Below are 15497 nucleotides of genomic sequence, written 5' to 3' on the forward strand. Positions count from 1 at the left end.
CCTTTCATGTTATCCAACTTACCTTGGGCACGAGGCTTTTTCTTTACACTACACATATGAACACCAGAATTATTAAGCCTAAGAATTTGGTCCCATACAATTAAACTCTCATCTAGTTTTGAAAATATGATTACATTCATTTCTGTCTATGTAAGCGCCAGTTATATAATGACATTTTCATCCAACACTATTTAAAAGAAAAGTTTTAGGCAGTTTTATGTGCTTAAGTAATGGACTCCATACTTACTTTTTAACAAGTAGAGCTGTGATGACCAAAGTAGGAAAGTATTTTGTTAACTCTTAAAGAATGTTGCAGAAGGGCATAGAAGTATCATTTTCACACAAGCTACTCACCCAGCAAAAAAAAATCAGCAAGAATGGAAAATAATTCCACCAGCATTCCATTACAACCTGGCACAGTGGATGAAAATTTACCTCGGCTACAGCCACGTTAGCTTTAGACATGGGAAATAAATAACAAAAGGGATGGCGAATACGGCAGAAGGTATTAGACCACCTAAGGCACTGCTAAAATTTAGGAAACATGCATTCAGCAGTGACCTAAGCACTGGTTTTTACACTATACCACACCAGACTGCAGAAACATACCTTTTTCTGCTGGTAGTATTAGGAACAAACTAACATGCCTCCAATTTTTGTTTACATATTTCTCATTTACAATGTGCTTGCAGACATACCAACCTGATAGGAATCTGTATTACAATTCTGAGAGGTAAGCAACATGGTCATTTCTGTTCCTCCCTTAATGAGCTAAGTACAGTTTTCATCAATGTGAGATATAATACTGTGAGGTAATTAAGCCAAGAAACATGTTGCAAACAATATTGCTATTGTATAAATGGGGCTCAGCATTGGCATGACACATTTTATTAGATGTAATGTGCAAAATAAGATGAAGTGACCTCTATCCAAAAAAGATACAAGACAGTTATTATTTAAAATGCTTTAGTACTCACTTTCAATAAAAAGAAATCTGGCATTATAAAAATACATAAAATAGTCATGGATTTATACCATTAATTTACATAAGATACTTTTTTGGCATAAAACAAAGTTATAAAATAGTTTAAAGGGGTATTTTTATATGAAAGTTATTTCCAGTATAAAATTTTTATAACTTTTTGTAATTTTGGTTCATCTGTATAAATAAGGCATTTTGTCCTTTTAAAATTCATAGCTCCATTTAAAAACATAGGATTCTCTCTCTTTTAAATAAAGTCCACTTGAGGTAGTACGTTAGAATTTTCCCTTGGTCCCATTCAGTCTATGTGTCCAGGTCGAAAGACTGACAATTTGGAGTCCTACTGTTTTCTATGGTCTGTTTATAGGAACATGAGTGATTTTCTTCCTGAAAATCTGTCCTTTCTCTCTCTTCTTCCTCTGACTCAGAGTCCAGGTCTGGGGAAGACGGAGGTTTCAAGTGAAAGGCTCTGGGCTGGCCATCTGGCGTCTGTCCAGAGCCTGCAAAGGCGTCTAGGTGAGGTCTCCTCAGAGGTTTTCCAAACGTACCTGTAAGAAAAGAAAGCTCCCTTGAGCACACAGGTCCTTCTGCCACCACACATGTCAACAGAACTCATTACGAAACTCGAGGCACCTGAGCCACAAACGCGCAGGGGTTGTTTTTGCAAGCGTACACCCACGATGTATCTGGATTGTCTGTGCGTGGACAGAACACGCACACGGTGCCTGCATACCCGTGCATGGACAGAACACACACATGGAGCCTGCATACTCCCATGTGGACAGGCTGATCACTGTACTGAGGGCAGGGTGTGCATGCTCCCTCTTATTTACAGCCATGAAACAAATGCATCGAATCTCTACCACTTCTCATGGCCTAAAGTAGCATAAATCATTGCACAAGGAAGTTGCCCAAATCTTAGCTTCAGTTCGCAAGGGCTCGTAACTCTTCCAGGAGTGCATCTGCAGAGTAACAAAAAAGGGAACTGTGCCTGAACCCAGAAAAGTTTCTATCAAAATAATCCTTTCTTACTCAACTGTGGCAAACCCTTATTCAATTCCTATCTTCAGTCCGTAAAATCAATTACAATCATTTTCTCAAAAAGGAATAGGCAAAATACAGAATTTCTTAAAAGCTGGGTAAAATGTTTTAAAATTCTACTTCGCTTAATTTGGGGGAAAAATTAAAAAAATAAAACACAAAAATAAAAAAAAAAATAAAATAAAACAAAGCAGGGCAAGGTAAGGCATCTTGTCCCATATTGCTCCATTCAGCAAAAGGCGGATCTGTGTTCTTCCGTCCGCTGTTCCCACCCTAGACCCGCACGTCCACCCTGGGCTCAAGGCTGCGGCCGCCTCCTTCTGCCAGAGGTGGCCGCACTGGTCTGAGTGGCGGCTGCTGCCAGGTAGGATGGCGCTCTCCACCCTGCTTCTGCGGGTTCAGCTAGCAGCCGGCAGACACGGCAAGCCACAGTCACGCCGAGCGCACGGCCCCACCCCGAAGGCTGCTGGAGCCCAAAACCACTTTTTCCACATGGCTGATGAGCTGAGCTCCTAAGCCACTCCCCGAGCTCTGGTCTCCCAGACGATGCCACCCACAGCGTTACCCAGAAAACTCCTAAGGGTGATCTTAGACACAGATTAAATACATAATCAAGAAAAATCCCCACGTCTGCCTTTGCACTTAAAAATACTTAAAACTAACTAGTTAAAAAAAAAAAAAAAAGAAGAAGACTCTGTTGTCACCCATGTGACACTCACAGAGCACCGCTCTCCCACACACGGCCTGAAGTAGGGGCCCCGAACCAAGGCACCTGGGGATCTAATCAACATACCCATGAAACAACTACTTGAAGTAACGGCTGCCGGCTCCGCGCTGGTGCTGAACTCTAGAGAGGACTTGTGTAGGCACGCATTTTTCATGCCAGGGCCCTCATTCTGAGCGTAGCCAGAGTGGATCAGCGTCCTCACGTGGGGGGGCCACCCCATGGTACTGCAGCTCCGCTCGCAGGAATCCTCCGCGGGGTGAGGACCGGGGTGGCACTCCTTCTTGACGTAACTGGGCTCACAGTGGTCCAGCAAAGCTGCTCTCGGGTCAGGACTGCAGCCTGTTTAATTGGGGAATGACATCAGAGGCAGACGCAGTTAGTGCTTCTAGGAGTCTCCCTGGGCAACAGAACGGGCCCTGCAAGCGAGAAAAATCACATACCGGCATGGTAGGCTTCCAGCGGCTCAGAGCTGTACCCGCTCCCCTTCAAATACACAGGGCCGGGGGACCCTACGAAGGGACAAAGGAGCGGATCCGTGGCAGCTTCCACCTCAGCTTCACTGCTGTTGTCAACGTGGCAGTTCCCTGGACAACAAGAAACCTGCGTCACTGCACCTGCACCGGTTTTATTCAAGAGCCGTTCAACATTCTAAGGTGGCGAGCACTTTCTCTACTTCTAGATGGAAGTCCAGTTGAAGAAAAACTGCAGGAATGACAGCACGCTTAAAATTTCTGTTGGTGTACGCATTAGTAATTGCATCCACCTGTGACAGCTCCCTCCAAAGGCCTTGATGCACCCCTGTGCTAGGTGTGCCCCCCTTGTTCCTTTGCCCTAGCTGGTTTGCAAGGGATAGTGATCAGGGTGTGTGTGGATCCTGGGGTCAAAGCACCCAGGGTCTGAACCACAGCCCATCAGTACTGCCCCCTTCCTACAGAAGGTCACAGAAGACCAGAACCAGGACTGGGCGTTTGACAATGACCTCACATCGCAGAGAAATGATAGGCCAGTCAGGAGTGGACACAGCAGTCTGAGGCAAAGCAACATCATCAAGATCAGAATTGTGGAGGCCGGCGCTGTGGCATAACAGGTAAAGCCACTGCCTGTGGTGCTGGCATCCCATATGGGCACTGGTTCAAGTCCTGGCTGCTCCAATTCCAATCCAGCTCTCTGCTATGGCCTGGGAAAGCAGTGGAAGATGGCCCAAGTCGTTGGGCCCCTGCACCCGCGTGGGAGACCTGGAAGAAGCTCCGTTCCTGGCTTCAGATCAGCCCAGCTCTGGCTGTTGCAGCCATTTAGGGAGTGAATCAGTGGATGGAAGACTTCTCTCTCTCTCTCTCTCTCTTTCCCTCTCCTTCTCTGCCTCTGCCTCTTGGTAACACTGTGTTTCAAATAAATAAATAAATCTTAAAAATATATATCCGAGGTGTCACAACAGGCCGTGGGCCCGGGAAGCAGTCTGAGGTGAGGGGCAGTCCGAGGGAGAAGCAGGCCTGCAGAACGTATCACCAATGCTCCGCCAGGAGACCCACCTAGGGTCCAGTCTGTGCCACTTGTGTCCCGCGAGCTTAGCACTGACGTCTGCTCAGTCGACCACTGACCCCATTATATCCCAATGAGCCAGAGCATCTGCCCTTCGCCACCAAACAGGTCTCAAGAAGTCTCCCTTGCACACTCAGCTCAGCTCTTCTAACCTGATGCCCCATCACTGCCTTGCCAGGCACTTCGTAAGTTTTTAAAAACTGTTTGTCTCACCACTGACTAAACTGTGAAACTGAAAACAACTTCCCTCCCAACGACCAAGTCTGGCACAGAGCAAACACTCAATAAATAAACACCTGTGGGAAAAGAGGGCAAAATGTTTGAAAACAACGTCAACAGCTTCCACTTACTGTGTCCCTAACGTGCGCCAAGCGCTGTGTAGTCCTCCGTTCTCTGGATTTCCACAGCCACTCGTGGGAAGGCACTAACTGCCCCGCAGCACCCAGGCGCGAGGGCTTAAAGCAAGCCTGGCTCCTGCCTCGTGCTGCCTGTCTCTCTTCCCAAAGGCACACAGCATTGAAGCAAACAGTCAACCCCTAACATAATGACTTCAACTCATTTCTCTTTTAATGTTTAAGGAAGGCCATTCAGGGCCCCCAAACACTTGCAAATGTAAAGGAAATATTATATTGCACAGAATAATTAAAACTTCTTAATCTGCCTGTCTTCTTTTATTACCAGAAACAAAGATTTTTTTTCCCTGTAGGCATGAGAAGGATACAGCACTGTTAATTTCAGCCTTGCTAATGATCTTGGGCCAGGTCCTGAATACCACCAGTGTATGTGTTTCTGGTGAAGATGCGTTTTAGATCTGAGCCCTCCCCCACAGGACTTCGAAACAACGACAGTGCCGTGTTCATCTTAAACACTCACCATTACTATCGTGCTGCGGCAAGAAAAACCCGCCGCTGGAGGTCGTGACGAACTGGTGGTGGCTGCCACTCTCGGAGGAGACGTAGCCATCCTGTCTGTCAGCTAAGGTCCCCTGGGACGACAGATAACTGGGGATATCTGCAGGTAGGTTGGTCTCATCTGTAACCACACAACAGCACGCTATTGATGAGAACAATCGGAATCATCCCAGAGGCTTCCTGGAGGAGCCGCCCCAGCTGCTTCCATCCCTGCACGTGGCCAACAAGGGCAGATCGGCTGCTGGCAAAACCAGCTTTGTCTGTCACACCCAAGAGAGGCAAACGGGGGCTGTGGTGCTCTAGGCAGCCTGAGCTGCTTTGGCTACTCAATCACGTGCTGGACGCACCTCCCAAATTTCAAAACCGACACCAGTTTGAAAAGATAAAGGCTTGGGAATTCTCACGGCATCCTATCTAAGCTCTCGAATTTGGCTTGATTTCTGCCATGTGTGCAGCTTCCCTGAGTTTGTTCACACGCAGGGAGCCTCAAGGTCAGAAAGAGAGCAAACTGGCCATGGAGTTTCTGAAGCTCCTGGTACTACTCAAGTCACAAACCCCTTCCCTACTAATAACTAAAATCCCTACAAGACGCACGCACGCACGCGTGCACGCTCTGACAAAACAAGTAACGGCCTCAGAGAGGAAGCTCACAACTGCGTATCTGGGGCTCTGTCACCAGACTGTTTTACGCTGTGATTTAGAGTCTACCTCGCAGCCACAGAATGTTGGGATGAGCTTTAACAAAAGGTATGATTTCTACACACCAGCCTTCCTGCAGGCCAGTGTTATGTTTGGCTAGCACACAGTCACCCTCCTGACCACAAGCACACGCGGCGCCTGCTCACCCACCTGTGTTGGTGATGCTGCAGTCCTCGTTCCTCCGCCTCGTGTGGTAGATGATGATCACCCACACGAGCGACGTGCCCACCACGCAGCAAACCACCGCGATGATCACCACGCCCACGGTGGCCCAGCCGTCGTCGGCCAGCGCCGGGGCGGTCATCTGCGGGGAGTCGCAGGTGGGAGTGGGGATCACGCTGAGGCGCACGTGGCCCCTCTCCGTGCCAAGGGTGTTGGACATTTCGCACGTGTACTTCCCGGCGTCGCTGACGTCCGAGTCCACGATAATCAGCAGCTGATTGCCTGCCGCGAAGAAGTGCCTTTCGGTCACCACCAAGGGGCTGTCGTCTTTGGTCCAGTTGAGCTTCGGGGGAGGGCTGCCGCCGGCGATGCACTGCAGGACGGCCGTTTCGCCCTTGGTGACCGTCCGGTCTAACAGGGGCCGCAGGAAGGAGGGTGTTTCTGAAAGCACAGGGATGTTTTGCATTTCCTAAGTGAAATTCGGTTTCCATCATCTCTCTCACGTCTTTACAACCTCGCACTCAAACGTGTTCCTGTAACATCTGACGCCCACGCGTGCCTAGACTTGTGCGCTAAGACGCCGAACATGAACAGCACTTGCACATTTGGGATTTCATTACTCTGCTGTCGTTTGCTTGTAACAGAAGTCAAGGAGCATACTGACTACTGCTCGTCTTTATCTCTACCTCCTTGACTCTTGCCAAGGCTGGGAAATTGATGGTGGTGGGGCAGAAACATTTCAAAGACTTTTTTTTTAAATCTATAAGAAGTAATCGCAGGCGTAAGAATGTGTTGATGGGTGGAGGAGGGGGAAATCAGAGGGAAACTTCCTAGTTTCTGGCAGTCACAGATAAAAGCCTAAAAATGATTTATTTTGACTCTTTGCTTCTTGATCAATGTGTTCACAGTTTTAGAAAGCATTTGGTTAGGTGCAAGATTTGAGAAGGGGAGGTGAGGGGAGGCCTGGAGAATGGAGGTGAGGGGAGGGGTGGAGAGGGGAGGGGAGAGGAGGGGAGGGGAGAGGTAGAGAGGAGAGGAGGGGAGAGGAGAGGTGAGGAGGGGAGAGGAGAGAAGGGGAGGGGAGAGGAGAGAAGGGGAGGGGAGGAGAGGAGAAAGGAAAGGAGGGGAGAAGAAAGGAGTGGAGGGGAGGAGAGGGGAGGGGAGAGGAAAGGAGGGGAGGAGAGGAGAGGGGAGGGGAGGGGAGGGGAGGGGAGGGGAGGGGAGGGGAGGGGAGGGGAGAGGAAAGGAAGGGATGAGGGGGGGAGGGGGGAGGGGAGAGGAGAGGAGAATCCCGAGTTCCAGAGCAGTATGGAAGGATATTGGCGCTTCCCAGTCTGTTCCCTTAACATTTCCTTTATACTGTTCCCAGTCTGTTCCCTTAACATTTCCTTTATACTGTTAGGACTGTGGAGACTGTGTGAGTGCACAGCAGAGGACTCCCCTGCAACAAGGGGGAGCATGGGAGCTTTCTCATTCCCCTCTCCTGGGAACACAGGGGGCACATGCATGCCGTGGGCTGCAGACTTGAGGCTGCGAGGCGGCTTGCGCCTTCGAAGCTGCCCGCAGACCATTTGCTCTTTCCTCGGAAAGCTCTAGCCGCGCCCCGTGGGTTTTCACCTCTCAGCCTCACCGCCCCGGCCTGCTGCTTACCTAGGACGGTCAGCGTTGCGTTGGCGGAAATGCTGCCTGCGCTGTTCTGGGCCGTGCAGCTGTACACCCCGATGTCCTCGATCTTCACGTCCACGATGAAGAACACGTCGTCCTCGGGCATCACGTGCATGCGCCTCTCCCTGGCCGCAGGGAAGTCTGTGCCCCCGTCCTTTTGCCAGGCGATCTGCGGGGCTGGGTGCCCCACGGCGGCGCACTCCAGCCGGGCCATGGCCCCGGCGCGGATGGTGAGGTCCATGGGGGTCTTGGTGAAGGAGGGGAGCACTAAAACCAGAGAAACAGCGCAGGCACAGGCCTGAGTGCGTGGGCCCACCAAGGACTCCCTGCACTCCTTGTTAAACCACCACTGTCCCTGTCCCTGATGCTGTCAAGGCGGGGGGGGGGGGGGGCTTCCAATTTTAAGATAAGGAAAGGAGAGATTGAGAAATGCGCTCAGGGTTACACAGGCAGAAAGATGATGGAGCCAGGACGAAACACCGGCCACCGACCCTGGGACTGAAGGTCTTGCTGCTGCGCCCCGGCCACTGTTCAGCTTCCTCCACAATTAACGATGAGACAGTGGCCAAATCAATTCATCCCTTCCTCCCTACCATTCACCGCCCCACCACTTATTTTTTTTTTCTCTTCTAGAAGACTGAACATTCTACGGCCTGTGGTATGAATTCCATCCTGAGTCTCAAACGCCAGGCTGTTCTGTGTTGCCCAGCCTCCGCAACCACTGGTTGAACTGGATGCGTAACTGAATCAAATCCAAAAGCTTCTGCCACAGCAGACGCAGAGGGTTAAGTGATAAAGCGGCAAACTGTAAAACTGCACGCCTGCCACGCCAGGCAATCGATAACACACTATTAGTACTAGGGGTGCTAACATTTATTGTATTCCCTGAGCACTGTCCATACCCCAGCCATCTGCGAGTCCTCTAGACGGGATGATTTATTTAAAGCACATAATACCTCCAAGGAGGTAGGCAGTGTCATCCCTAAGGGAAAGATGGGGAAACAGAGGCACGGAGGCCTTGAATAACTTGCGCAGGATCACACGGTTACAAGAGCAGTGCTAGGATTCACCCTAGGACCTCTGAGTTAGAGGCGGTGTGCCTTCACGTCGGACCCTGCGACCTCCTCCGTCCGCCTGGCGCATTGTGAACTCCCAAGGAGTAAAACCACGGAAGGTTTCTCTCTACGTGCCCCAGCCACCTTCAGCAAAGCTAATTACTGACTTAGATCAAAATAATCAAGAGTCTTCATGTCGTGGACAGGCAAAGGGAGGGTCTGGTGGGGAACTGTGCGAGCAAAAGACAGGGTTAGGAATGGGAGAGAAATTTGGTGCCCTCACAGGGATGTTGCAAAGGAAAGTGACCACGTACTGTTGACGGTGAGCTTGGCTTTGACGGAGTAGGACGAGCCGAAGTGGTTGGAGATGACGCACTGGTATTTCCCTTCACTGGCGAACTCCACGTTCCGCAGGCGGAGGATGGTGGTGTACTCCATCACCTCGCCGCCCTGGGCCCGCAGGTGGGCGTAATTTTCCATCTCAGCGTCGTGCAGCAGCTCGTTGTCTTTTTTCCAAGCAAAAGTCATGGGGGAGTCGCTGCTGCTGGCAGCCGAGCAGATGAAACTCAAATTGGAGCCCTTTATTGCCGCCTGAGTTTCTGGCTGAACGGTGATCTGCGGTTTGGGAAAATCATCTGTGCACGATGGAGAGGAGGAAACAGAACAACGTGATGAAGGTTCGAGAGTCCCAGAGCTGCCCCAGTCGGAACACCGGGACATGCGAAACACAGCAACTCAGGTTTTAGCCTGCGTGGATGTCTTATGGACAGACCAGCAGCCCCAGGGCGGAAGTGACAGCCTGGGACACAGTTATAAAGCAATCCCTTCATTTCAAGCAGAGACAGACCTAGCTATCAATCATTAGTACCCGAGAGGAGACTGTGGCTTTGGGATGATCAGAAAACCCACGGTGTATTCCAGACCCCCTGTGCGCCACATGCCAGGCCCCGGAGCATCTCTGAATGCTACAGTCAGGAGCTGCAATTTTCCTTACGTTCTCCACAAACACAGAGCAGGAGAATTAAGAAACCAAACATCCATCGCGATCATCAATATCACTAAAGACAGCAATTAGCATCCCATTTACCAAAAACAGAAGCCATAGTAAAAAGCAGCAATTTAGGCAGGGCCAAAAAAGAAAAAAAAAAATCCTGTTGCCAATGAAAACGTATCTCCAGAACTAGCTGCGAGGCGCTGGCTCTGCCCGGAGTTCGGAGCTGCCAATCAATCACGGTGCTGTGCTACACTGTCAAGGCTACATTATAATTAGAGCTAAGCGACTCTTTCATTCCACGCTGTTATTTTTAGTTCTGTTAGGCCTGTGGAAAAGTTACCTTTTTGAACTTCAGCTTCTCAGAGATAGTCTAAACCCAAACGGAAACATCTCAGATTTACCAACAGGTATTATTTGGGCCTTCTGAAACAAAATGTTTAGGTGTGTGACTGGGAGAGGGGGCGTGCTCTGGTAACTCCAAGGTTGCTCACTTTCCACGCTAAGCCTGCGTGCTGGAAGCCAAGATGGCTTCTTCCGTCTGGTTAGTCTGAAATTCCCATTGGATAAAACCAATGATCAGATTCACAATGACGGGAGTGGAGAAACCAAGGATGTTCTATGGATGTCGCCAGAAAATGGGGAGCTCATATTATGAGAGCAGAGCACTGTGCAGGAAAAACCATGGGAAAGGAGCAGCTCAGGCCCTTCCAGCAGGAATGCCAAAAGCTTATTCGGATCCAAAAGCTACAGCAGAGGTTTTATTTCCAGAAACCGTTGGCACTGTTAAATACTGCAACCTAAAAAAATATCATGTAGGCAAAGCAATTTTAAGTAAATTTTAAAATGCCAACATAAAATAAGGCTGCATAACATTTTAATACCGCTTACATTTAAGTGAATTTTGATTTCAAGTTTGATACTAACACATTCTTTAAAAAGTCAGCCAATAATAAATAGCAGTATAATGTAGCAGACAGAAGACAGTACCAGCAATTGTGAAAAGATGTTTTTAAATCCAGATCTACTACTAACTAGGGATGTGAACTTCAGTAAGCAGGTTTCCAATGCTGAGACTCCAGGATGCTAAGACAGAGGACCTCAAAAAAAAAAAAAACTTGCAATAAATTCCCACTTTCTATTACTCTCAACGCTTTGCCCACAGATAGCTAATGTTTTTGCAGCCCATAAATTAGCTAGTAAGTCTGTCTTTCACACACGCCTCCAACGAGCCCTAGAGTTGGAAAGAGCAGATAACGGAGGCCCCACTTCATGGAGCCAGACAGACACAAAGACTTAGGGGATGTAAACCAAGTAGAGAGCCTGGGACTGCCCTGCAATTCTCCCAAGCTCCAATTTCATTCTCTTTCCACCCAGCCACTCTGATGCCAAAACAAAGGCGAAGGAATTTTCGAAAAATGCTTTCCCATCTGCCAAATTAAAATAATCAGCAAAGTATAGCTCCATTTTCGTCTACCTCAGCACAAACGCACGCTGTCCTAGGTGAACCGAAAATCTGTGCAAAGTCCTCTTTGGACGCAGGGGAGTCAAAGAAGAAGGCCTCCAAGGCAAGAGCACTACTAATACTCACCACACACAAAGCCGTCTGGGCTGACGGCAAAAATGCTTCTCCCCTTCAGCAGCTGAGGATGGGCACAACTGGCGCTGACGAAGCTCTGGAAGTGGTTCTCTGCCACCCACTGAGGGAGCCACTTCAGCTGGCAATCACACAACAGGCTGGATGTATTTAAATGCCTGCGGAGAGTCATTACCTTCAATTTGCTGTGCACGCGACGCAGATTTCTACAAGTCAACTGAACTTAAGTAAATATTAACAAAGCAATGAATCTGGAAACCAAGGACACACATCCCACGTCAGAAACATTTCTTCGTCTGTCTGAAAATGCAAGAGCTGTACCTGGCATGGTTTTGTTGTTCTCCTCACTGTCCCACCGAGATAGAAGTGCTGATGGGTTCAAAATTCTTTCCTACTGAAAAGCTGCTACTAAGTGTACTAAGTTTATACTATGCTATATTTGGTCCCACGGATTTAAGTTGGGAAATCAGAACACAAAGACCAAGAAATTCCTCATTTTAATAGAGGGAACAAGTCACCAATTTCTTTTGTTTTCTGGTATAAAAATGAAGTAGTGCCAAGAAAGCGCCAGATGCATTTTGCAGGCACAGAAGCTAGGACGAGACATCACGGGACAGTCTCCCCCCTCTATGCTTTATATGAAGTTCTTGGAAGGAAAAGAAAAAGCTTACAGTTGCTGGAGTTTCTTCATTTGTGAAAAGGCATTGCCTTGTAAAGACATGATTGCGTTGTCACTCAGGTCTCTGCAAAGCAACCAAATCAAACCGATCAGAGCCAAGCACAGTCAGTGTGTATCCCCGGGCTTCGATGCACGCGTCAGGCAACTCTGGAAGAACCCCTTACAAGGCCCGGGCTGGGGAATGAGGCTATTTGTATCAGAGAGGGACTCTGTCATGGTGGACATGATGGACTTCATGGCACCACTTACAGGTCAGTAGTCTCACATGAGCCCAAGCAGTTGTGCTGTGTTATTGCATTTCCCCACATTCAAATTACTAAATTTTAAAGACACAAATAAAATTCTGCACGGTTATGCCTTCAGAAGAAACCCCATTTAGAGAACACTCTGATATACCCTCTGTTTGGTGTTTTCTATACACTACTGCATTCATTCCTAGAGCAAATGAAGATGGCCTTACCACCTAGCTCAGCATGAAGGCGGAAAGATAAGAGTGGAACCAATTATTCCCAGTTCCAAAACCTGTGCTTTTATAAGCACTGGTCCAATTCTGCCCCACACACAGCTCACTAATATAAAGGCAGTGAGATGTTCAGACAAGATGTACTCGTTAAAGCAAACAAACATTTCAGCCAGGACATTCATAAAATGAGAGGATATTCAGGGCCGATTTTATTTTTAACTAGTATTTACGAGTAGCTTGAATTCAAGTATTCTCCACAATGATTACTACTCTGTTTTTCTTTACAGGGGTCAGAGTGTACCAAAGGGATTCTGAGTGAGACAAGTGGCAACAGAAGACAAAGAAGGAAGGTGCCAGACCTGGGAGGGAAGGCGGCTGGGAAAGCAGAGGAAGGTTCAAGAAAGCTGCACCAGAAGTTAATACTCCTCTGATCCACTAATTCCACTTTCCCAGAAATGGAACGGGACTCATGACAAACCCTTCTGGCTAGTTTTCCTCTGAAAATAATCTCTCTCAGAAGTATAGCAAGACTGGCCCTCCCTTCCCTAACCCAGCTTTTGCACAATCATTTCATTGCTATCTGAATCTGGTCTAGAGAGTCAAACTCTCTTAGACCAACTGGGCGTCAGGAGATGACAATAAAGTGCTTGATAGATAACAGCAATCTTCACTGCACAAACAAATACAAAAACTGAAATGTGGATTTTTTTTTCCCTTAATCTGACAGACACAAAAGAGAGACAAGGAGAGGTTGCTTCCACTGAATCACTCCCTAAATGCTCACAACAGCTAGGGCTGGACCAGACACAAGCAGCAATCTAGAACTCAATCTGCGTCTCCCACGTGGGTGGGTGGCAGGGACCCAAGGACCTGAGCCATCACCCGCAGCCTTCCCAAGGCTCACAGTAGCAAGAATCTGGGATTGGGAGTAGAGTCTAGACTTCAGCCCAAGTCAAGTGGCATCTTAACTGCCACGCCAAATGACCACCCCTCCAATGTTCATTTTAAATTATCACTTCCTTCACTCAAGTTAACAGATATTAAACTTTGGATTAGAAGCGTTCCCTAATGGAGTAGACATATCACACAATATATATTTCTACAAAACTTTACTGTTCAAGTGTAAAACACCTAGCCACAGTTATAAGCACCTGGTTGGTTCAGTTAGTCAAGATATGGTGCTCATGCAGGTTTTGACTGCTTTGAAAGTGAGCTATCGTTCTTGTTCTACTGTCTAAAAATCCCTGAACTCCTAAATGTCACTTCAGAAATGGATGCCAGGCATTAGAGAAAGCGCATGCTGAAACTGTGCAGGCAAGAGCTAACGTGACGCAGGGACACAGAGAAAGCAGAGGCTCCTCTGTTTAGAGTTCTGCTCTGCCAGTTCCTACCTGAGGGGTAACAAGCGGACAAGAAAGAGAATAAGCAGGAAGATGGACTGTACAGTTAGTAATAAGACAACAGCAACACCACCACCATAAAAATTCTCTGGTTATGCTAGAATTCACACTACTGGGGCCAGAGCTGGAGTGAGACTGATTCTGGCTGTTCTGCATCCCATCCTGCTCCCTGTTAGCGTACCTGCAAGAGCAGAGGATCTTGACCCAAACAACTGGGCCCCTGCCCTGCAGACCAAGATAGAGTTCCAGGCTCCTGGCTTTGGCTTTACCCAGCCAAGGTCATTGAGGCTATGTAGGAAGCGAAGCAGCAGAAGGAAGATCTCATTCTCTGTCTCTTGCTTTCACTATGCCTTTCCAATACATAAAATAAACCATAAAAAGGAAAAACCGTACTACTTCACAATTTTTGTGCAATTTAAAAATTATTCTAAAATTTAAAAAAGGTAAAGAGATAAATGTAATGTCCCCCAAAACCCACCATGTCCAATGTTACTCTTCTTATTTTTCAAAGATTTATTTGAAAGACAGAGTTACACAGAGAGCAAGAGGGATCTTCCACCTGCTGGTTCTCTCCCCAAATGGATGCAATGGCCAGGGGTGGCTCAGGCCAAAGCCAGGAGCCAGGAGCTTCTTCCAGGTCTCCCAGTGGTTAAGATGCCACTTGGGAATCTTAACCATTTGAAGTGCCTTGCCTGAGTCCCGACTCTAATTTCCATTCAGCCTCCTGCTACAGCACGCCCTGGAAAGCTCATATGACGGCTCCAGCACTTCAGTCCCTGCTACCCAAGTGGGAGAGCCAGGTTCAATTCCCGGCTCCTGGCTTCAGCCTGGCCCAGCCCTGGCTATTGCAGGTATCTGGGAAGTGAACCAATGGATCTCTGTGTCTCTCAGTGATTCAAATACAATTTAAAAAAAATTATTTTACAAAGTAAAATCATAAAGATAAAAAAAGATGAGCTTATTTTGATGCCAAAAAAATTTCAAAACCTGTACTGCTTTTCTATAATACACATGTTCCATGACCTTTATAAAACCCCTCATAGGGGTTAAGTAAGTAGACAGGTGGGTAAGTAAATATGCACGTATCTGTTATGGTCCTGGGCAAATGGCAACAAAATCACATTCTAAATTATCGTTGTGACACATGAATAGGTTACTATCTCAGACCACCCCTAGGGTAACTAAATTCCAGCTACTCACAGATGTTCCAGTGCATCCAAACCAGTGAAGGCTTTTTTGGTAATAGATCGAATCCGGTTTCCCTGGAGTATCCTGAAAAAAAAAAAAATTATATCCCATTGGAACAGTTAATAAAAAAAGTCATTTTGGGGATAGAATTCAGGTTAAGAAGAACTGCTTTTTAAATGATTGGTGAATAATTCTATTTTCTTCAATTAAACCTTGTAAAATGTATCCATACTATCTTTTTAAAAAATATACTTCTATATGGTTTTCAAAGCATTTAACAGAATACTCAGCAAAAATAGGTTCTCCAAAGGTACTCTGATGGTTAACACACTATTTTTCAAAGTCTTTTTAGGAATATGCAGAAACATTATCCTAATTAAAGGGCATCTGAACTCTAG

The 15497-nt window shown here is 47.5% G+C and overlaps 1 protein-coding gene across 1 annotated transcript in view; it reads right to left on the minus strand.

Annotated features, from left to right (window-relative positions):
• Positions 1 to 872: 872 nt before the first annotated feature.
• Positions 873 to 15497, minus strand: part of LRIG3 (leucine rich repeats and immunoglobulin like domains 3) — a 48693-nt gene continuing 34068 nt past the window's right edge. Inside the window, exons 10-19 of the mRNA XM_002720902.5 lie at positions 15112 to 15183; positions 12041 to 12112; positions 11364 to 11527; positions 9096 to 9416; positions 7712 to 7993; positions 6050 to 6502; positions 5163 to 5321; positions 3191 to 3334; positions 2817 to 3089; positions 873 to 1530 (exon numbers count right to left, since the gene is read on the minus strand). Of these exons, the coding sequence (XP_002720948.2) occupies positions 1286 to 1530; positions 2817 to 3089; positions 3191 to 3334; positions 5163 to 5321; positions 6050 to 6502; positions 7712 to 7993; positions 9096 to 9416; positions 11364 to 11527; positions 12041 to 12112; positions 15112 to 15183 (2185 nt within the window). The 3' untranslated portion in view covers positions 873 to 1285. The remainder of the gene's footprint in view (positions 1531 to 2816; positions 3090 to 3190; positions 3335 to 5162; positions 5322 to 6049; positions 6503 to 7711; positions 7994 to 9095; positions 9417 to 11363; positions 11528 to 12040; positions 12113 to 15111; positions 15184 to 15497) is intronic.

The sequence above is a fragment of the Oryctolagus cuniculus genome, chromosome 11 (assembly GCF_964237555.1).
Source record: "Oryctolagus cuniculus chromosome 11, mOryCun1.1, whole genome shotgun sequence".
NCBI classification, from domain to species: Eukaryota; Metazoa; Chordata; class Mammalia; order Lagomorpha; family Leporidae; genus Oryctolagus; species Oryctolagus cuniculus.